Consider the following 24,109-nt stretch of genomic DNA (forward strand, 5'->3'; position numbering starts at 1 on the left):
CTAAGTTCCCTATCATAACTCATGTGCAAGAACAATGAAAATAATATATACTTCTACTAAAGCAATATATAACAAGTATAGGGAGTAACATACATCCTTATAATTATTTTGATAAATCCTGTATTTCTAAGTATAAACAGTCTGAATTTCTCAGAACATCTGCAAGTCTGAAGCATGCAGCATGTAAAACGACATTTGTGCAATCAAAACGAGAAAACAATGAACCAGTCTTATAGCTTATAATTCTACTTAGAATGCCAAAATACATATAAGGGCCAGACAAAATATTTAAAAAAGATATTAGATCTCATACATAACCCTGCAAACATTTAACTTTGGATATTGTCATTTTACATATACATGATGAAGTTGAATATTCTGGAAAAATTTTTTCCTATTTATATTTTTCTATTATGGGAAATATGTCTTTCTCTTCAAGATGTACCAAATAATATCATATATGAGTCAAATATTGCAACATTATTTATTTAACCTAAAAAACTGACAATATCAATCTTCCCAATATATGTAAATCCCAAAATAATATATCAGGAAATCATAACTAAACAGCTAAATATTTGAAAGTTAACTGTTCAAAATGAACCAAACCCAATGCTACTGAGTCAATTCTGACTCATAGCAACCCTATAGGACAGGGTAGAATTGTCCCACAGGGTTTCTTTCCAAGGAGCACTTGGTGGATTTGAACTGCTTACATTTTGGTTAGCAGCCATAGCTCTTAACCACTATACCACCAGGGTTTCCAGTTAACTATTCAGTGTTTTCAAAATAGTTAAATCAATTTGACAAATGATTTCCTTTTGATATTTGCTACTATTGGTTTAGTATTCTCAAATCTAATAAGATCACATTTTAAAATTTTGACACCTTAATGAATTTGATATCATACATGCCCCAAGTTTGTTTGTTTATAATTGTAGTAACTGCTCAGTTTGTGTCATTTACTGTTTTAGATACAAGTGGATGAATATACAGGTAAAATCCTTTTCTGATATAACTATAACAAATGATTTTTATTAAAGAAATAGCTATAAACTTATTTCCTCACATGATTTAGAATTAAAGAAAAATAACAATGCTGAAAAATAGTCTTCCTGAAAAATAATATATATATACATATGTGTGTGTGTATATCTATATATATATATATGTAATTTATAGGAATTGCTCTCTAATTTTCTATCTAAATGTCATTTTAAAAATCAGGTATTGTGCCATTAGTGTCTTCTTTCAAAGACTTTAATATGCACTTTAGGAGGAGTGAAGTAGGAAATTTCTTCCAACTGCTGTTTATATATACCACACACACACACAAAATGCATCATTATCCTAAAAATGAAACTATGTTTGTTTACAGTAACATAGATTAATGGTCTAATTCAGGGGTTTTAATCTCTGATTCATGGACAGATTTCAGATTATCTGCAAATCCCTGAATTTGTAAGCAAAATTGTGGATTTGGGCAGTATATAAATATGTATATTTAAGACCATCATTTCATGAGATTTGGAAAAGTGAATAACAAAAATATTAATTAACTTACCAATGACAATTCACTTAAAGGTCTTAACTAAATTAATTCAAATTAATAGTACTTTTTGTTTAAATTAAAAATGTATTATAAAATAAATTCTTCCTTAGAAAAATTTTATTTGTGGTGAAATTTAGATATATTCAAACAAAAATTCCTACAATTTCACCTATTTTTCCCCTTATATCCTAGAATTACAAATCTAGAGTGTCAGCAATACACCAGTTCAAAAGAGCTTTTTACATTTTGAAAAACGGGATAAATTTTAGCAGAAACAATCTGAGGTTGGGAGCTTACCACACTAATCCATAAGCTAGATACACATTTAAATACAATAAAATATTGAATAATCACCATGCATGTTATATAGATATTAATGCAGTTAATCTGGTAAATATACAAACATTTTGATAAAACACACACAAACAACACAGACAGCACAAACTTCACTCTTGCACTAGAAAAAGTAACAAAAAAGGAGTACACTCACAGATAGAAAACTTGTTGCTGTTGTCTTTCCCTGGAAACAATTTAAATCCTCTAGATTTAAAATCTATGGCCTTTTTCACTAGTTAAGAAAACAAACAAAAACATGTATCAGGAAATACAATTTTAAAATGAAGATCAAGTTAACAACTTTTGTTAGCATGGAAGTAGGCAAGTTAAAGAAATTACTTTCTTAGGCCTGTCATAGGGTACTCAGATTAAATTAAAAAGAAAGAAAGAAACTAATCACTTAGTAGTAAAATACTAAGCAGTATAAAAAAGTAGAATATTTGATAGAAGGAAACCTGCATATTTTAATACTACCCAAGTTTTTTTTTAATAAAATCAAAACTTTAACAGTTTGTTTATCATAAACCACTTAAATTCACGAAAATTTAATGGACTAAACAACCCTTGAAAAAGAAAAATGTTGGGACATTAGAACAGTGGGAAGTATCTAATGGCTTGGTTTTCTAAATAAATAAATATATTTTTAGGTAATTAAGCCTAATTACAATATTAGGACACAATTTTTTTTAAAAAAATGATATAAATTAGAAAATCTTAAAATACCTTTTAAAATTTCCACCAATAATCATTTCCTTTCATTAACAATGTTTTTGACACTATTATTAATGTCAGTCAATACTGTACCAAATTTATGAAAGTGAATTACAACTATTAGGAGTCTACCTAAAATACTCTGCTAATATTTTTTCTCTTATGATATTAGTATATTTCATTGTGCACCAGATATAACTAGTTTAAGAAAAAGAGATAAATATAAATTTAATGAAGTAGCTTAGAAAACATTTTTTTAAACTTGAAACTTTAAAAAACCTGTTTCTTCAAGCAATCTGGATGGAGAAAAAAGATGTGTTATTTCCATTTAAGTATAATTTTGATTAACTACAGTTGGTAAGGATTGTTTATAAGTCATAGTTCAGAAGATTGCTTTATTTAAATCTTTAAATAACACCAAATGAAATGAAGAAAATATATTTAATTGTAAAACCACTAATTAAAGTTTTATTCAATCTGACCTAATGAGATACTTAAATTTTAATTATTTTCTTTAAAAAACAGCCAGCTTGAATCTAGAATGCAGGGGATATATTTAAATTTTTTCAGAGAATTATAATTTAGAATATTTTACATCCTGCTTTTTATCAGATTTATAGTTAAGCATGACTGCTTGAAACTTATTATTCAATTAGGCTTTGATCAGGCTATGCATAGGAAAAAGGCAAACTGATATTTTTGTTAGTTTAAAATGATCATTTCACTAATTCTGAATTGCCAGTGTAACCAATTATTTCAAATTATATATATATTATTGGTTTTGAAATATTATAAGGTAATTTTTTTCTTTTGTTGTTAGTACCTCCAATAGTAAGATGGTAGAGACACCATGTTGTGGTTTATAGGATATATGGTTATGAACCATCTATACATGCAATATTTGGAGGGAAAAAAAAGGAAACTGACTCTGGAATGGGGTTTGAAAGATCTGATTCTTAACAATAATTGGTGTGATTTTTTACAAGAAGTTGCCTTTTTACTTCAGTCGCTTAAAATAGAACTTGAACTAGATGATCACAGAGTCTCTTTATAGTTCAGAGATTGTTTATTTGTGACCACTTAGTTACAGTGAGAGAATGGCTGCATCCCTCTGAAGTGATGCTTTTTGTTGTAATTCCACTCCACCCTCCCCGTGGGAATCTAAAGTTTAATTCCACTAAAGTGCTCAAGTGTTTTAAATTTGTTTCTGCCACTTGTGAATTTTCCTGCTGTCTCAAAACTCTTTTTAACAAAATTTACATTTTCTATTTTGTGGTATAATTCTAGTCTCTCCAACCAAACATGAGTTATAAGTAGGGATTCTACTTCTAATTTCCTATGCATTTTAAGATTTTACTTTTTAAGTATTACAGATGAATTGGAAGAAACCATGCATCGTTTTAACATAAATCTGGACTTCTAATAGAGTGAAGAAAAAGAAGTGAAAAGATTGAGAACCTAAAGGAGAAAATTTCAGACAAAGGAGAAAATTCTACCAAAGAGCTCAATGCAATAAATAATATCATTAAGAAAAAATGATGTTCAATATCAAAGAAGCTTTGTGTGTGTTGGGGGGTGGGAATATGAGTATGTAAACTCTAAATTTGATTGTTTGAGTGAGGTCAGGAACAACATCTTACGATAACAATACATGAATATCTCTAGTTAAGAGTGTGTCTCATCATATGAAGTAGTTTAAGTGGTTGTTTAATCAATGCTAGTTTCCCGGTTCTAAATGGACAAAACTTTTTTTTTTTTAAGCACCTATATGTCAATTTCATTTGAAGACAGAAACATCCATAGCTTTTAAGGTAAAATGCATAATGATTACAATACAGATTCAGAAAATGTAAGGACAAGAGACTATCCATCTTAAGTGATTAAAAAGCGTGGATAGAAACTGATATAAAATTTCAATTCATAAAAAATTTAAAATATGATTCATAGTTAACAAATATTTTAGAGCTTTTTATAATTTAAATAGAAGACACATTGTATATATCTCTGTATGAATTAATTGAAAGGAAAAATATTGTAGGTACTAAATGCAAGAGCTTGCTCTAAACCATGTGTCAATAAAAATGCTAAAACTTAAGTACATGTCATAAAAATATAAATTTTACTTTGTATTACGAAGTATGTGCATTCAATCTCAATGTGCCATCAAACACTGAGTGCTTCTAGTGACCATATTTAGCTTACAAAATTAACCTGATCTTTCTAACAGGTGTATTTCAGTAAAAAGCATGTAAAATTTATTTTGTTATAGTGAAAATTAAAATGTTAAGCCATTCTATTAGAATGTAAGATAATTTTAAAAGATAGTGTGTTAGTTGTGGCAAATTCTTTCCACTGTATGGTGAGCTTCTCAAAAGCAGGGAAAATATTTTATTCATGTGGTACTTGTTGTTTGAATATATGATTGAATGAAATAGTGAAATATAAATTCTGGGTCACTTAATTGCAGGCATTTGGTTGGGCAAATTTTACATAAACATTAATCAGGAAAGAAGAATGCGATAAAAGAATTAATGTTCAAGATGAAGCATCTTCATATGTAAAAGTTGGCTATTTTTAAATATATAATATTATGTATGTTTTTATATTTAGGAAAACATTAAGTACAAGATTTATGGGCATATGCATATGAACCCATTTCCTCTGTCCTGATTTGCTCTTCACATGCTAAATAATTTTTGTTCATTTTTTATTACTTTTATCAAAATTTTGGTTGACTCATGCTTTTTTTTCTTTTTAGTTTAATGGAAATATTTTGCCTTAGAGAAAAGATGTAGCAGAAGGAATATTAAGCCAACAATTAAATCCACCTTTCACTAGTTGTAAACTCTAGAGACTAGGAAAACCACTTAATTTCTGTAACCCTTAGTAGAACACAGTTTTAATCCACAATAGTGGGTCACTCTATGGCGTCTTCCAGATCAATTACTGTTCTGTTTTCTTCAATGCCAACTTGAATTCTAAGTTGCATTTTAAAATTTACTAAAAGAAAATGATGTTGATTAAATGTTATTTAAACCTCACCTAACTGCATGTTAATCAGCTAAAGTCATATATTTGAATGATGCAAAGGATTAAGCACACGGCTGCTAACCAAAAGACAGGTGGTTAGAATCCACCAGCTGCTTCACAGGAGAAAGATGTGGCAGTCGGCTTCCCTTAAGATTTACAGCCTTACAACCGTATTTGTCATTTCTACTCTGTCCTATAGGGTCGCTAGGTGTCAAAATCAACTCAAAGGCTGCAGGTTTGTTTATTATTATTATTATAAAAATTAGCCATATCTGCAAACATATGAACAGAGAGCTTAATTTTGTTTCAAGTATCAACATTTTTGATGAACCAGGTGGTATCTGACTTTACTTTTATGCTGGAGAATCTTAGTGTAACACAACATGTGGTATTAGTGGTAGAAAATAGACTGGAGGTAGTAGATTTAGTTTTGGGGGTCAGTCTTTAACATTAGAAAATTCATTATATTACACAGAGGTGATGAAGAGGATTCAAACATCAATTGGACGTTTGGAAAAGATGATCTTTAAGTGGCCCTTCTATCCCTGAGTCTCTATAACTCAGTCATAAAAGGTCTTCAGGCTTCAGGTTCCTTATTTGAAAACTGATATGCTCTTTACTATATAATCTCAAAAAAGTCATATATCTATAATTTATAATTCTATCTCATTACTATTTATATTCAGTAAAAATTCGTTACTTTGAAGAAGATTTTTGTTAAAAAAAAGGACATGTTTAGTATTAATGAGTAGCAGTTTTTATCAACTGGAAATATTTACTTTTAAATTTGTAGGGGCTCCTATAGAAAAGATCGGTGGCATTACTTATTAAATGTTATCTGGAAATCCTAGAATCCCTCTCTTTGTCTACTTAGATTATATTCTAACACAACAATGAACACAAAATGAATGCAGTATTATAACTTTGTATTTATCTTAATCTTCCAAGGTTATAATACCCTTTGACAATAAAGTATCTTGGAAGTAGCAGTAGCTACATTATAAATTTGTTCTTAAATCAGATATGATAATTCATTTGAAAAAGAAAAGTAATTTGTTTTGAACAAGTTAATCATTTGCATTTTATTGATCTATTTTGGTTTATTTTTGTTTCACTTTAACTTCTCAAAAGTACAATAATACTTTTCTTGTTTTGTACAGTGTTTGATATCATGAGGCCTGGATATATAACTTCTAGTTTCTATTTGGAATTAATTAATTAAAATTTTATCTTTACACTCCCTTTATACTCAATACATGACCTATAATACTAACCACCTAATTTCCTTTAGTTTTTTTAATTGGAAATTGAAAATAGTTATTGTGTGTGTGTGTGTACGTTTGATTTTAAGTATATGGCACATCTCACTACAGACAGTAGACTAATTAATAGGTATTCTAATAAAGAATAAATAGAAAAACAATCACTGGACTAGAATTTACAAGACTTATATTTTACTCCCATAAAGCAAGTTTGTCAACTTATCTACTCAATTTTAATAAAATTATTCATTTCCCTGCTAACCAAAATGTTGGATGTTCAAGTCTTAACCAGAAACACATCTGAAGAAAGGCCTAAAGGTCTACTTCCAAAAAAGTCAGCCATTGAAAACTCTATGGATCACAGTTTTACTCTGACATACATGGGGTACCGTAAGTATGAGTTGACCTAAGGACAACTGACTGGATTTTATTTAAGAGTAGAATTTAGACCAAAAGAAGGAAAGACTAACATTGCAAAAAATTGTCAAGTCTGTCTCACAGGTTGAAATGTGTTTAGGGGTTATGAACATATTTAAATTCGTTAAGAGAACAGGTTTTGTGTGTTTGTTCAAAGGTAAGTGCTGGTTTCATGTGCCAAGCCTAAAAACATTAAAATTTAACTTTTTTTCCTCTACTTTCTATAATAGCCAAACAAAACATTTCTTGAGAACATATTTAGCATAAACAAAAAAACCAAACCTATTGCTAGCAAGTCAATTCTGACTCATAGCGACCCATAGTGATACTTTATGACAGTAGAATTGCCCCACAGGGTTTCCAATGCTGTAACCTTTTGAGGGAGTAGACTGTCACATCTTTCTCCCAATATTAAGCATAGAAGCTGCTAATTAGTTAAAAACATTAAAATTTAACTTTTTTTTCCTACATACTGCAATGGCCAAACAAAATAATTCTTGAGGACATATTTAATATGGAACGGCTGGCGGATTCAAACTACTGACCTTTTGTTCAGCAGCCTTAATGCTTAACCACTGTGCCACCAGGGTTCCATATTTAATATAGATGCTGCTAATTAGTAACTTCTTCCTTATCATGCTTAGCACAAGAAAGATCAAGAAATTGTGCAGATGCCAGAGAAAAAGCATGAAGTTATTTCTGTCGTGTGTGCTTTATCATCTTGCATATACTATTTACCACTGGTTTAATAATATACATTTCTGATAAAAGTGTATTTGCTTTACATATGTTTCTGTTCAGCAATTTAAAAATGATTAGATATATGTTACAACTAGATCATATTTCTAGAGTATATAGGAGAAAGGTACAAAAGAAAATTCAGTAGCATACTATTAAGTGGCTCATGATCTTTGTGTAAAATCTTTGATTTCACAATATATTAAAATAAATTAAAATAAACTTAGTATAAAGAGAAATAATACTTGCCACTATCTGATGAGAAAAGTAGTAGTGCAACTGAATATACTCAAAAGCACAGAAAATACATTTGTAAAGACACACACATTAGGAATATGTAAGAACCAAAATATTTTAAATTTCTTAATGATGAAATTGGATCAATCAAGTTTATTAAGAAATGCTGCACATTCAATTCTAGGATTATTTAAAAATTTAATGTATTCTCCCTTTTAAAAATCATTAGAGTTAAATAATATGGTTCAGTTATCCCTTTTTTAAGACAAACTCTTTGTTCTACCATAGCAGTTTGTGGCTAGCACTTATTCTTGCATATAAAATATATAAATGTAAACATATGGGATGTTCAAATGTGTAATTAAAAGAAAATTCATAATTACATATTATACTACTGTGCTTAAATTCTACAATCAATTATAGTGCCTGACTTGCAGTAAGAGTTTAGTAAATTTTGGTTATTTTTACTATTGTTATTATCAGCTATAATACTAAGTTGGTTTCAGGGACAATTCTTACTTGTGATGTAATATACTCAAAACTTTTCAACTATTTTGTATTAAGTCTTTTTCACTGTGTAGGGATAAATTTAATCAGCCACATTCCCTGGATTTCTAAGCTAACTTTTATTTTTTTATACAAAGTTAGAAAACTCCCCAAATCCTTGTCCCAAAATAGTAGATTTAGTAGGAATGTATACAAACATCCTTAAATACATGATCACATGAGGTTTTATGACCGTATGTATAATTATTCAGCATACTTTAAGGCACAAGCTCCCTTAACAGGCCCATTTTCCACTTTACAGTAGAACCTTCTGAAGCTATAAGTTTTCAAGTTAGAATGAGTTCTACCTAGGCCCCAAATCTTTGGACAGTTATTTCTCAACAATTTCAGACTAAGAAATAAATGTGTTTTTGTTTATTTTTAATTTGGCAAACTGAACAAAAAGTGGGGGACATGAAAAGGACACATCATGTTTTATTAAATCGGCTTGTTAAATCTCATAGGCCTAACAGATTGAATATGGAGCCCTGATGGCAGAGTGGTTAAAGCGATCAACTGCTAACCTAAAGGTCAGCAGTTGGAACCACAAGTGGCTCCACGAGAGAAAGATAGGGTAGTCTGCTTTCATAGACATTTACGGTCCTTGGAAATTTACATCTCTGAGTTGGAATCGATTTGACGGCAGTGGGTTTGGAATAGATCGAATATTTTGCTACTCATCCAGGAGACAGTGGATAGACTAAATACCTGGTTGAAAATCACGCAATTAATTATTGGATAAATACCCTAAACTTGGTACATGGTCTTTCTTTCCTCCCAGAAATGGAACAAATTCAGAAATTCATAACACATATATAGATACCAGCAGATGCACCTGCAATGCTTGGCATAATAGGTCTTACAGTTATGGTGTGCTGTAAAATGTCAAGATTATATGAAAAAAATTGGGATTTTATATTCTTTTTAGGGATTCTTATAATTGGCATGATAAAAGTCACCATTTAATTGCCATTGGTATTGGTCACAGACACTTTTAACACTTTTAGAACTGTCTCAGCCTTTAATTTAATTAAGTTTTTAATCCTTATTTCCCAACAGCTTCAGATTAACTTTTATATTACATTGATTTAGCAGTTGAATGTTAAGATCCATTCCATTCATTTTCTTACTTTCATTTTTGGTTTGGATATATCACATTCTTTAGAATTCAAATGATTTTGTGTTTGTTTTGTATTATTTATCATTTCTCTCCTCTTTTCATGAATTAATTTAATCATAGGAAATTTCATTAAAAAATGTAACATGTCAACTTACATCATTTAAATTTTCCCATTCAAAATAAACAAAGTAATTTTATGTAACATGTTTGCTTTACACTCAATGTCAGAGATCTCCTACATACACTAGAATGTTTCCTAAAATGCGACAACTCTAATTCAGAAAAAAACAAACACTTGAGAATCAGTGACCACAATTAATAAATCTCACTAGATTTAGGGTAGTGGATCATATTCTTCCAAATTTCATTAATGCAGTAAACAATTTAAAATTAAAAAATAGGAAAAATGGCATTACTTGAATAAGTACCAGCATTCCTTCATCCCTGTGATTTCAGGTTATTATATTTTTTACAAGTTCTTTACAAGAAGCCTTTGTATCATTACCTGGAATCTGTTTAAGACAAGCATAGAGGGGCTCTGACAGTTATATTGGATTGAGGATTATGCTCCTACGTTCTTTACTGTTGAAGATGGCAAAGCACTTTTCACAACCCATCTATGCCCTGTAAAATTCATTTGCCTTTCCAGATCAATTCTCCTCATCTCCTCTTCGCTTTCTATCTCAAAGGTTGATCTGCATAGTCTACAACCTTGCTACACAAACTGTGGCATTGCTCCAGTGACACTGGCATCACCTAGGAGCTTGTTTTAGAAGCAGAATCTCAAACACCACCCCAGACCTACTGAATTAGAATCTACAGTTTAACAAGATCCCAAGGTGACTGCTATGGACATTTAAGTTTGTGAAGCACTAGACTTTATCAACAGACTTCCTTATCCTCTGGGGAACTCTGGTAGGAGAGTAGGGGGACGGAGGGGCATAAGATCAGGATTTTTATTCCCCAGGGTTCCTCACTATTATGTTGACTGGAGTTGGCTGGGACCCTTAAGAGAAGGTCCCTGGTTCTTTCATGCCAGACTGCTATCTATACATGACTCTCTGTCCAATATCTTGTTTCCCTGTCCCAGCATGCTGGAAATAATGACGGCTCAGCTATTACTAACCAAGGTCACAGCATAGTACATTTTGGTTCCTTTATAACAACACATATAGAAACAGTCGCTTTGTAAATAAACCCTTCTTGAATTAGTCCATGTTCCGTTGTTTCTTGATGGACTCTGATGGATATACCCAGGTAAATGGAAATCATTAGGGATTTGATTAAATACAGTTTTCAGGCACTACATTAAACACTATATCTTAATTAATCTAGTGACCCACATCTAATTTCAAAAGATAATATCCAGGTATCATTATGTGTGGATGTTGGTCATTACCCTACTATTGGTTGTTTACTTGTTTCCTAGGAAATGTTTTAAAGATCTAGATCACATAACTAAGCTCTTTTCTAGGAATGTTCTACCCAAGAAGCATGGAAAATTCACAAGGATAGAGTAGATAAAAGGAAAGTTAAGTAAGGTGGCTGCATTATGGTTGGAGAATTGTTGAGTTAAGGGTAAAACTGGCAGGAAAAAATATGGGGTAATAGAAAACTGAGATTAATAGACTGGTATACATTACTTTGGTATAACTTATACATGAGATCAACACACACAGTATTAAATAGACCTGTATATATCAGTTGTTTTCAATATTCTCTATCAATATTGCATTAAACTGTATCTTTTATTCCTAAGGAAATGAATGACTAAGAAACTTAAAATTCTGTGCTAATCATTTTCTTAATCTGTTCACACTTGTCTTTAACTTAAGAGATTTTTATACAACCAGCATGTATTTTCTTCTTGTAAAGGCTCCAGAAATGGGCAGTATCATTTACTGGTTGTGTGTCTAAATCCTGTGTGCTTACTATCTTATTTAAATCACACAACACCCAGTCAAAGAGGGGGTTATTTCTCCCCTTTCTATAGATGTAGGAGAGGAGGAAGAGGGACTATGCAGATTTTCCAGCGTCATACGTTTGTTAGTAAAATGTGATCATTCATTTGACTCTAAAACTTGAATCCTAGCATCTACACCACCACCTATTATGAATAACAGCATTCATATTGCCATAATACTTAATCAGAGCTCGTAAGCATTATATCAGAGAAAACTACAAAGAGTTAGGATCAGAATATCCTATCCCCATTTATTATTTTTAATGCAAAGCTAATAGTTTAAGTAATCAACAATGTCTGACTTTAAGTACATTTTACTTTAGTACGGAGCGTAACTGGCCTTATTTACTGGATTCAGTATTGAATAAAGACCACAATTACCAGTTGATCGTGCTAAGCATAATCTCATGCCCTGAGACCTTTTAATACTTTATTTTATAAGTATGAACAGATGAAAAAAAATGATGTATCAAAAGCTATATGCAATTCAGATTATCATCTAGTCTTTCTAGTAAAATCAACTTGGCTGCATTCCTTTCTAGTGAGAAAGTCCAGGATAGTTGATGATGTTTTTTTCTTCCTTAATGTAAGCCCTTTCAGTGAAAAATTTCTAACATCTCTGGATTCTCGATAAAATCAACCTAGAAATTTCTGTCACTTTAATCCTATTTGGTATTACGAACAAATGTCATTTGAAGAATATTTTAAACAAGAAAAAACAAGCATCAACATTAAAAAAGCAATAGCCCATGATTTAGAATACAAATGATGTAATTATGAAGAGAAAAATATCCTATGCAATGCACCCCAAACCTAACACCATGCTGCTCTGCTATGTATGAAGGCTCTGCTCTTCCTAAAATTGTAAAGCTTAATTGTGTGATTTCACTCTGTGCACAGCAGGGCAGCCATATGCTCTAGAAAACTACATGCAAAGGAAGCAGCTTGTTGTAAAAGTGGGTGAAAATGCCCTGAGATAATCCTGAAGAAGAGTAAAAATGTCTCTACCACAGGCCCATCGCTTCATACTCCAAAAGGCAGAGGAGTCTACTTTGGCACCAGCTTTAAACAGAAAGTCTAGCCCGTTCAAAATATTCTAACAAGGGAAAAGATTTTAAAGTCACATACGTCACCTTCACTGTGACCATGTCATTCAGAGGTACAAATAACAAGCTATGGTAACCATTCAGGAAAAATCAGCTGTGCATAAAACCATTTCCATCTCTGATCTCTAAAGTTAAGCCTTCCCTTATGAACTGCCTGATCAGTGAAGCATAAGTCATTATCATATTAATACTACTGTACTCATTCCATAAAAAATGAGAAATAGTGTGTTAACATAAAGAATAAGCTGTCAAAATATCTGATTATTGGTTACTGGTGAGCCTAAGAATGTGGGTGAAAATCTGAAAAATACTATTTATGAAATAATATAAGACCATTGTTCTAAGGAAATGGTCCCAGTCAATATGAAAACATACAGATTTCCTAATACCTACTCAAAGGAAAACAAAAATATAGGGTCATCAGGAGTTCTTAGAAGCTTTACATGGGATTAACACAAAAGCATGACTTCAGGGGTGGCACTGGATAAAAATGTTAAAATGGTCACTTACAGATTTGGCATTTATGAAAAAATAAAATTTCATTGCTTAATATTGCCATAAAAATCTTCAGGCACTCAGTATTTTTATCTAATACCAAAAATACCAAAAATGTATAAGCCTATTAACAAGTATATTCTAACATTTTATTTTTTTCTCTTCCTTCTTCCTAAAAGCAACTTATTCAACAACACGCAAAATCATTTGAAATATAAAAATATATTTACTGCGATGAGTGGCATTGTTTTGACAATTTCACATATGTGATGAAATGTGGTATAAGAATATGCTGTGAGATGATATTAAAAAATAATTATGTATTTAAATAATAACTTAGCACATCTCTGGACATAACTGTTTAAAGTGCTACAAATGACAATGCTGAATACACTCTTCCACAAGATAATATAATCAGGAAAGAGTCAAGAAAACAATGAAAGAAAATAAATGACAGGTATTTGATAAGGCATGCAACAGTCAATATTTATACAAATACTAAAAAAAAATTGGAATCTCCTATCTGTTAAACATATATTTACTTTATCAATATCAACATTCTTATATCAAAATAATAATTAGTTAAATAAATTAATGGAAGTATCTTACAAGACTCATACATAAATAATTTTTAAAAGGTTATAAATTCTGTATTCTATCATTATTTATGCTGTAAACATTCTATAAAAATTAGTATGTCAATTAATCTAAAAAATTAGGACCTGGGAATTCAAGCAGGCAAACGCAATTTCACCATGTATATAAACTATGCAAATACTGCTTAAATATTCATTCATGAACTTTTTATTTTGCAATCAATTTTTGTATCATTTTCATTAGGTTTTTGCCTGGATCTATCAGTTATCCTTCCAGAGATTTAAAGAATGGGAAGCAAAAGGAAACTAAACCAGGTGTTTTGTTTGTTTTGTTATTTGCTATCTGATAACACATTTAAAATGTATTTCAATGTGTGGAATTTAGAATAAAAATTAAAACTATTAAATAAGCTTACATTTGTCTTAGAAATTCATTCATCATTCATTCAAACTTCTAATAAAATCATGATGAATGCCATTACCTCAACCATTCTTAAGGGCTGACAGAGTTTGTTATCGTCATTACGGTTGATTCAGAAAATACCTCAACCACTTACGAACTTCTCACCGTTAGAGACACTCTAATATAATTAAAGTTTAGATTTTACTATATTATCTGGAATAGCTTATCAAGATTGTGGTTATTCTCATGGAGAGCAGGAATTCATGGGGAATAGATAGAGAGCAGGAATTGTTTGGTATGTTCCTCTCACTATGATAATCACCCTGATCCAAAAGTATTCTGATGTTCAAAGTGTCAGTGTAACCCGGAAACTTGCTGGAAATGCAGAATCTTGGATGCCTCCACAGTCTTATCAAATAAGAACCTGCATTTAAACAAGACTGCCAGGTGTTTGTCCACATTCAATTTTGAGACACATAGTCTAAGACTAAAACTCAAAATCACCATCAACTGTTAATTGCATTTCTGAACAGCTTACCAATTTGTATTCCAGCTTCTATTTATTTATAATTCAGTCTTCAAATTGTAACAGAAGTGATCTCTTTAAAAAATACATAATATCTCTTCCATGCAAAAGCCCACCCATGGCTTCCTATTTTATTTAGATTAAAATACAACTCTTTACCCAGGCCTCACAGCCTACATTGTTTAGCTCTGGCTCAAGTTTTCCACCTCATCAGACCATTCTCCCCCTTCCCCACTGAACTCCAGGCACACTGGCCTCCCTCCTTATTCTCAAGTAAATCTCATGGTCTTTCCAACTAGCTGTTTTCTTTGACTGGAACGTTTTGCCCTTTAATCTTAACATAACTCTCTTCTTGCTATTTAAGTCTCAGCTTAAATTTTAACTCCTCAAAAAGGTCTTTCCTGACCATTCAATCTAAGGTAACCACTCACTCAGCACATATGCCATTTTAATTTTTCTGTACACCCCTTACTACCATCAAGTAATTACTTGTTTGTTGTCTTTTTCTTTCCAATAAGCTCAATGAAGCAAGGTCTACTCAGTTTCATTCAATGTTGTATGCTCACCAACAGAAAAAGAGCCTGGCTAGTAAATACTCAGTAAATATTTATTGAAGAAAGGAAAAATAAGGAAAGAAAGGAGGAGAAAGTGAAAGAAAATAAAAGGAAAGACTGACAATAAAAAAGGAGGAGAAGAAAAGAAAAAATGAAAGAAAGCAATAAGAAAAAAATACATACACACATACATACACGCACACATGGATACATTGTGGAATGTGGTAGTGAAGAAAGTAAGAATAACTTATTGCCTTGGGCATTGCCTAGAAAGACAAGCTAGGGTTGGACACTAAAATGAAGAGTAGTTTTGAATTTAAGGCTAAAATACAGGCATTGGGCCCTGGGAGAAAAATATGTGTGACTGAGTACACGTTTACTGGAATGAGAAGAGTTTCAGTCTCTAAAACTCTTCGTGGCAATAATGGCCCCTTCTTGTTCGGTTATAAAATTAAATAACCATGTCAATTCAAGCACCAAGAGAATATAGATGATGATAAAGTACATCAGTTAATATAAAATATCTTCAGATAGAAATATAGATTCTTAGGACTAGAAGGGGGAGTAGCAATTATACATTTGAAATATTCTTTGATGCATTAATGCTTTCTAAACACTCATTCGGTCCACTAACCTATGCTCGTGTTATTACTGATTTAGCAATTTACTGCTTCCTGAAGCACACAATATATACTTAAACAAAAATGAATGTTATAAGAGTCATCTTTATAATAAACTGTTTTGTATTGTCCAGTGGTGCCATAGATTAAGTTCTACAACTTATGCTAGAGGACAGGTTTGCTCTCTTTTATCTATAACAATGTATCACATGTTTGAAGATGGCTATCATTCTTTCCCTATCATATATCATACTCATTCTCTGGTAATTCTGTCTCTTATAATTGACTAGTAAGTGTTCCCCACAGTCTTAATTTTACAACTTTTCCTTTGAGAATAGGGACCTTATCTGATACTTCTTTTGAATTCATCACATGCTTAGCACAGAGATTAAAACCTTGATACTTGATGGACAGATATAAGTACTGTTAAAGATATATCTAAGTTAACTACCCATAAATTAACTTACTGTGAAAATGCTTATGAAGGTTGAAAAATAAGAACTGGAACGACATGTTTTAGATTTATTGATTTATACCCTTCAAAAGTATTTATATGGTTTTTGAAAGCAGTATTAATTGTTTTCATATGCTTGAAAATATTTAAAATAAATTTTACACATGGTTAAATAGGTTACTAGTGATAGGCATATAGTAGATGCCTAAGAACTGGTGCTTCTACAGAACAATATCATGTCTGTCATATTCCAGGGTTGATCCAGTTTTTTTTTTTTATAACAAAGTTGGTGCATATCAGAGAATATTAACTTCTAAAATAAACTGAAAATCTATGTGGATTTACATCTTATAGTCTGATGGTTTTCCATTTTTGTTGAGCCATGTAAATGTTCAGATGCGCTGACCTGAAGAAAATCTAACTTATGATAAAAATTTTTTAAAAATCTCGCTTTTGTTCAGATTAAAATTGTTGACTGAAGATGTATTTTTAATGATGAATTTAGTAGCTCTTCCCTTAAAGCTGGAAATTATGAATTATTTACTTGTTATTTAAGAGCTAATGATTAAAGTAAGTTTTATTTGAAACTCCAGTTTTGGGAGGGAAAGTCTACATCATATGCATTCTCAGTTAAACATAATTTAATGTTGCTTTATATATCAAACTAAAACCCTGGTAGCTTCTATTGATATGATTACTAGCTATTAAACACACCACGTAAGAATTTGCTACACTATGCCAAAACAAACAGCAGCAATGACTATAAATGTATAAAGGTTCATAACACATATTTGATCCACAAAATGTTATAGGCATCTAAATTAAATTTCTACTGGGAAGGACAATAACAGAGTCAATAATTATTATATATGTATACAGGAATTTTTCAGAAGAATATATTCACATTTTGTACTTGAAAACAGCAACTATCAAGGTACTCATTAACAGGTGACAGAAATTTTCCACACACTGAGAAAATAATAGAAATATCAACTTACTATATTATCTAAGAAAAGCTATGCTAAAGTAGATTAGTGTGGAATAAAACACACTTTAAGGACTATTTAAAATGGTATAATATTAGACTATGAACTTCATGAGGAAGAAAACTCAGTCCTGTTCATGTTCATATACTTTAAACTTTAAAAGCACCTAAACCAGGGTTATATATACATTAGGCCCTAAATGAATGTTGGATGAATGAAGGAATGAATGAGCACTAGTCTAGCAAGAAGAAAAATGAACCTTTATACAGCCACTATGTTGTAGCTTTTATTTGCTGTCAAGTTGATCCATAGGGTTTCCAAGGCTGTGATCTTTGAGAAGCAGACTGCTAGGCCTGTCTTCTGAGGTGCCTCTGGGTGGGTTCAAACCACAACTTCTGCTTAGTAGTTGAGAACTTAACCTTTTGTACCACCCAAGGACACCGTATGGTCTCTACCAGACCACAACTTCCACTGTGAAATAATGGTGTTATACTAGGTGATCAGAAAAATTACATCTAATTTTAAGATATATAATTCTAGTAATACAGGACCATAGTATTTTTTGAACCATATTATTACATAGGTCCAGCTATTTCAATTCAACTTTGATTTGGGATCCCTTAAGGCTATAATATTGACCTATAGGGTTTAGGGTTTGTTGAAAAAGTTAAAGTATATATTAAGAAATAATTTCAAAAGAGATCTTATAGTTAAGCTAATAAGCTATTATGATGAAATGTAAAATACCAATAAATGCTATCTAATTTTAAACACGTACTTATTTTGTAAACTAAAAATATCAACTATTTGTAGGCTTACTCATATTAATATAAATCCATTTTCTTTAAACGTATTTAAGCATTTCATTTATTTATTTGTGTGTTTGGTTGATTATAGACTCATTTTATTTCTATTTAGAACTAGTATTTATTCAAATCATTTTTTGTGGGTCTTAGTGATATAAATGCAATTAGTAGTTCCAAACTTCTATTCAACGTTCAAACATTAGTTCATGTATCCTTTGCACCACCTTCCTTGACTTTTTAAAAAATTATTATGTACAAATAGTCATTTCCTCCCCTGTACTTCAATAACATTTGAAAACTACTGCTATGGCAGTGTTTCTCATGGTAAATTATAATTACTCTATTTTTTGTTATTAGCCATGACTCCAAAATGCCATGGACTGTCTTGTTCATTTTTATAGCTCCAATATCCAGTAGAATGACATGAACATAGCAAGAGTTATAACATATTTGGTGAATAATATACAAATAATAACAGAACTTGTCGCTAAGGGTGAGAATCAGCTCGACGGCAATAGGTTTGGTTTTGGTTTTTAGTACTTATTGAACACATATTATGTTAGCAATTGTGCTACATTTGTTCACAACTACCCTATAAGTCAGGTTTTCTCCATTTCTAAAAAAATGCAGCTTTGGAAGTTGAAGTTCTTGCTCAATGTTACGTATTTAATGAGGGCAGAGTATAGATTCAACCTAGGCCTCTTATCCCAACCCTAAACATTGATGATGGGCAGTTGGGTTCTATTTTTCCATTGAGATGAAACTCCTAGCATTTTTGGTACTTCCACCCGATATTAATCCTCACAATAATCCAGTTGTAAGTACTGATACTATAGTAATTATTTTACAAATGCAAACTGAGCTCTAATAGTTCATGGAACCTATACAAGGCCTTACAATCAGTAGGTGACAAAATGAGCTGAAACCCAGTCAATGGAAACTGAATTCATACTCTGAGGCCTATTGGACACTAATATAGTAAACTGTTTATGGTGCCAATACATAGAAGATCCAAATCACCATTATTTATTAGTATTTTCTTTCTCTTCTACTTCTTTTAATCTCAATATCCAAAGATTATTTTTTAATTGAACAAAATCAGAGATGGTTTCTAAAACTGAGAACAAGCAGAAAGTGAAAAAATAAACTTATTTTAATGAGACAATTAAAATTGAGATACTGATATTTTAACTATAGTACAATTATAAAATTAAATGAACTAGTACACTACAGAGGATTGAAAATAATCTTTGATAAACATCTTAAGATTTTTCAGATTATTAATTAATTTTAGCACTGTGTTTATAATAAAATAGTTATAGTGATATAATATTTAATTTATCATAAATTAACAAATTAATTTTGAATCCACAAACACACAAATACCAAGTAGCAAATACTGTGTGCAAACTCAGTGTTCCTGTGTTGTTTGTGCTCATTATAATATTGTTGTCGATTAGAAAAGATTTAATTGTCTCAGGTTATTGGAAACAGATTGAGAGCTGGTAATTATCAAAAGGCACTTTAAAAATGAAAGTTTAACTGTAGTGTGAATAGAGAACAGTAATGAGAAATAATTATCACATGGCACAAAACAGCACTGACTTTGCGATGTCAAAGGAACTCGTGCTATAGGAACTATTATATTTTTGCTGTAAACTCCAATTAATTCTATCAAAATCGTATTTTTTGTATGATATCTAATATTTGTTCATATAAAATTTTATGATTTTATAGTTTTACTTGTATTTATTTATAAAATTCGTTTGATTTTACAGATATGTAAGGATTATAAGCAAGGCATTTACACCTCAGTTTATGTTATGATTTTTGAAGTAGTAATGAAATAAAAGTAATGCTAGTGTGGGTTCATAAAAATATTGCTGCCTTTAAAAGTGGTTCACATATTACTAACACTGAAAAACACTGGTATTTTTTAACTACGACAAAATGAAATAATGATCTTTAATATTGAAATATCTTAATATTCTCTTTACGTTAAAGAAGCTGAATAATGATTTCAAGACTTTAGGTAATTTAAGTGAATACTCTAGCTAATGAAATTGTGACTATTTATCCATTAATTTAACAAATACTTTCTTAATACTTCTATGCGTCAGAAACTTTACTATGCATTGGGAATGCTGTCTGAACAAGATCCATCCACTCCTTACCCTTATGGAGCTTAAAATCTACAGGGGGAGTCATAGGACACATAATTACAAGTGCAAGAGAAGAGCAGGGTACAGTAGTGGGTTATCAGAGGAAGACCTAAACTTTCTGGAGGAGGTGACAATTAAGCCATTAAGTTAAAACCTGATGAGTAAATTAGAATGATCTTGTTGAAAGAAGAAGGAATAGCATATGAAAGTGGCATGTGAGAGAAAAGAGCACGGTATGTTTGACGAACTAAAACTAAAATTCTCTTTGGCCAAAAATTAGGAAGTGATTGTAAAAGTGGCATGAGATGAATCTGGAGATATGGGCAAAGGCCACAGTACACAGGTTCCCATGAGTCATCACCAAGTCTTGGCTTTATTCCTAAGGTTATCGGGAAATCATAAAAGTGTTAAAACAGCAGAGTTATGTCATCAGGTTTTCATTTTTAAAAGGACATTCTGATTACAATGTGGGGGAATGGATAAGAAAAATAAGATTTTTTTCTCTGAAATATCTAGAAAAACTAAGCAATTGTTTTTGGATTATGTTTATAGACTCTTATTTAAAAAGTAACAAATTAATTGCTGCCTAAGTAAGCCCTGTAATTTCTTTAACACTCTGATTAGCCACAAGCTCTACAAAATCTTCCTTGTACTTCCAGGATGGATTTCTTTCTGTCATCCACTCTATTGCAATCTCTTGAAAGAAGGGGTCATGAATTATTGAACTTATTTTCCCCTAGAACATAGCCTGGCACAGAGAAGTCACTTCAGGCATGTTGCTTGAGCTGGAATTATTTCAAAAATAATAATGTTTTGATGCCAGCCCATTCCATTTTGACATCTGGCCCTCTTAGGAGTCAAGTCTTTGAAGGCGGTTTTATGTTTGAAAAATTCTAATTGCATCTCGAAGGCTTTTTAAAGCATTGAGCAATATACATAAAATAATGGGCTTCCTTTACCTTTAAAATTGACATTAGTTTATGCACATAATGTTAATAGTTTGCATTTAAACATAGTAGTTAATGGTCAATTGAAACCACTAAAATAATAGTAAGATATTGAAGAAGAGCCAGAAGGACCAATTTTAATTAAAATAGAGATTTCATAAGAGTATAGTGACAATTTCAGTCATTGATAGTAATAATGAATATAACATTCAAAAAGCTTTCATGAAAATTATTTACACATCAATGACTGAAGAATATTTATTTTCAAGGTAGATGGCACCACTGAACGAATAGATTATATTCAGAAACACAATTATATAAGATAAGGAAACCGAAATAGGTGTTGGTTCTCAAATAGTATTAGGAGATTATGATAGCAATTAAGGAGAAAGTTGAGCATTCAACTAGAATTTACCAAGGAAGAAATCTTGATGCCTAATTGAGATTTATTTAAATATACTTAAAATTTTAGATTGAATCATCTTCAAATCATTTATTTAATCTAATAATCTGTTAACTACCTTTTCTCTTTTCAGTCTGAATTACTTTTCCTCATTCTACAAAATATTAATGTAACCCCAGAGTTTTCATATCATTTGCTGACAAACTCTGGCTAAAGCATTATTTGTATTTTTAGTTGATTTCTACAATAAGCTATGTCAGAAAATCTCTCTTTACAGGAGTGTTTGTCAATTTTAAGTTAGTTCACAAAATTTTCCAAAGAGTGTAGAAAAAGAAAACTAAGTAATTTTTTCCTTAATCAATATTTTAATAAATCTTTACATATTTTTATTTCCTGATAATAAGAAGAAACTATATACTTAACTAAGTATATTATAAGTTTTGATATGATCCCTATATTCTGCTGAGTGGAAATACTGATGGTAGGAAAGTGAATAGAGAAGCAGAGTGATGGTGTTTTAATTCTTTAAAAACGAGACTATCACATGTTAAGAACTCATTTTAGAATGCTGCTTATTTGAATCAAAGTATTTTCATTATGAATTTGAATAGAAATGTGCTTGAGATATTTCTGTATGATCTTCAGTTAACTTATGTAAAGATGTCTTGATTTCTCTCCTTAGTGTGCTCTAAGCATTGGATAATTTTCCATTACTTATATCATGCCCTGTATAAACCATACCTAATCACACTACATAAAACACAGCCAATCTACAGAATATATAATGATGAGTTGGAAATGGAGTAGATATTTTGGATTTCAAATATGTTCAATTAATTAATGTTTCCACTGATGCATATATTGATATAAATGAAATCCTTTTTTTTTTTTGACACTACATTGATTTTGTTCCAAAACTGCTCTATGAAATTTATCACCAAGAAACATATTTGCCTAATTTAAGGTAGGCTTATATCAATTGACTAGAAAATTACTAATATATGATTTGGCTTCATGGTATTGTTTTTCTTTAAAAAACGTAAATTAGAAAACTAAGGAATATTTATATTTTGGAGCCATAATATCAATCAAAAGCCATTACATTTTCAAAATGAGAAATCGGCTCTAATTGAAATCATATGGATCATGCAACAACTAATTTAAAAATAGCAGAGCAAACTATATAAAACAAGCACCAGATATAATGTTTCCATGTTTCCCAATCAAATTATCTGTCTTCTCAATTTTTAGTTAGCATTTGTATAACATATAAATCTCATGCAAATACTGAAAATTACTACATGGGATAAATCATGTGTAAATAGTATAATTATTAATAGAAACTGGCTATTTTCTTTTCATGTTATCTCAACATCATATCTGATATGTAAAAAGCAATAGGTATTTAAGATTTGTTTTTACTATCCCTTTTATGCATCCTTTTCATTCTACTCTTATCCTTGCCCCCAACATTTTCATTGCTCTTTGATTTTTTTTTTTTAATTTCTGTGCTTTCCAATTATGCAAGTGTTGGCAACTCCTATCTATATTCCACAGGTTTTTATTTTAACTCTTTCTTTCACTTTCTATATCTTGGCTCTCTTTCAGTTCACTCTCTAATTAGAATCATTACCAAAACATAGCTTTGGCTGTAACTAAATGGGCACAAGTAAAATAACATCCAATACCTCTATGAGTAACAACTGCAAGCTCTTTAGTTCTTTCTATCTGTTCAGCATTTCTTGGTCTTCTGCTTGTACTTTGTGTATCTGCTTGATGAGGAGAGAGCCCGTCCTTGGATGTGTTGGGGTCCAGACCTGAATTTCTGAGATTCGTAACTTGCACTCGCTGTTCCTCGGAAAGTCTATGGATGGTGACAGCTGTAACACTGGATACAGTAACATCTGCAGATGTGCTAGCAACAGCAATAGCACCAGTGGTGGTCCTGTTATGCTCCTCTAACTCACCAGTGGAGGTAGTGTGGGTCAATGTAGAAGAACCTGTGGGACACAGTAGCACTAGATGCTAACTTTTTCTTTTAAATTTTGTTTGCTTTTTTTTTTTTTCTGATCAGTTTAATAAATTATATTCCCTTCTATTACCTTTAGGATAATCAACATGAAGAGGCAAAACACAAAC

At 31.1% G+C, this 24,109-nt stretch overlaps 1 protein-coding gene across 2 annotated transcripts in view; it reads right to left on the reverse strand.

Annotated features, from left to right (window-relative positions):
• CSMD3 (CUB and Sushi multiple domains 3) overlaps positions 1 to 24,109 on the reverse strand; it is a 1,379,111-nt gene that overhangs the window by 781,806 nt on the left and 573,196 nt on the right. The window contains exons 7-8 of one of the 2 annotated variants that reach the window (XM_004372958.1): positions 23,659 to 23,970; positions 2,043 to 2,120 (exon numbers count right to left, since the gene is read on the reverse strand). In XM_004372958.1, coding sequence (XP_004373015.1) covers positions 2,043 to 2,120; positions 23,659 to 23,970 — 390 coding nt within the window. The remainder of the gene's footprint in view (positions 1 to 2,042; positions 2,121 to 23,658; positions 23,971 to 24,109) is intronic. The other variant, XM_004372959.1, reaches the window with a different exon arrangement.

The sequence above is a fragment of the Trichechus manatus genome, unplaced genomic scaffold, assembly GCF_000243295.1.
Source record: "Trichechus manatus latirostris isolate Lorelei unplaced genomic scaffold, TriManLat1.0 scaffold00022, whole genome shotgun sequence".
Taxonomy (NCBI): domain Eukaryota; kingdom Metazoa; phylum Chordata; class Mammalia; order Sirenia; family Trichechidae; genus Trichechus; species Trichechus manatus.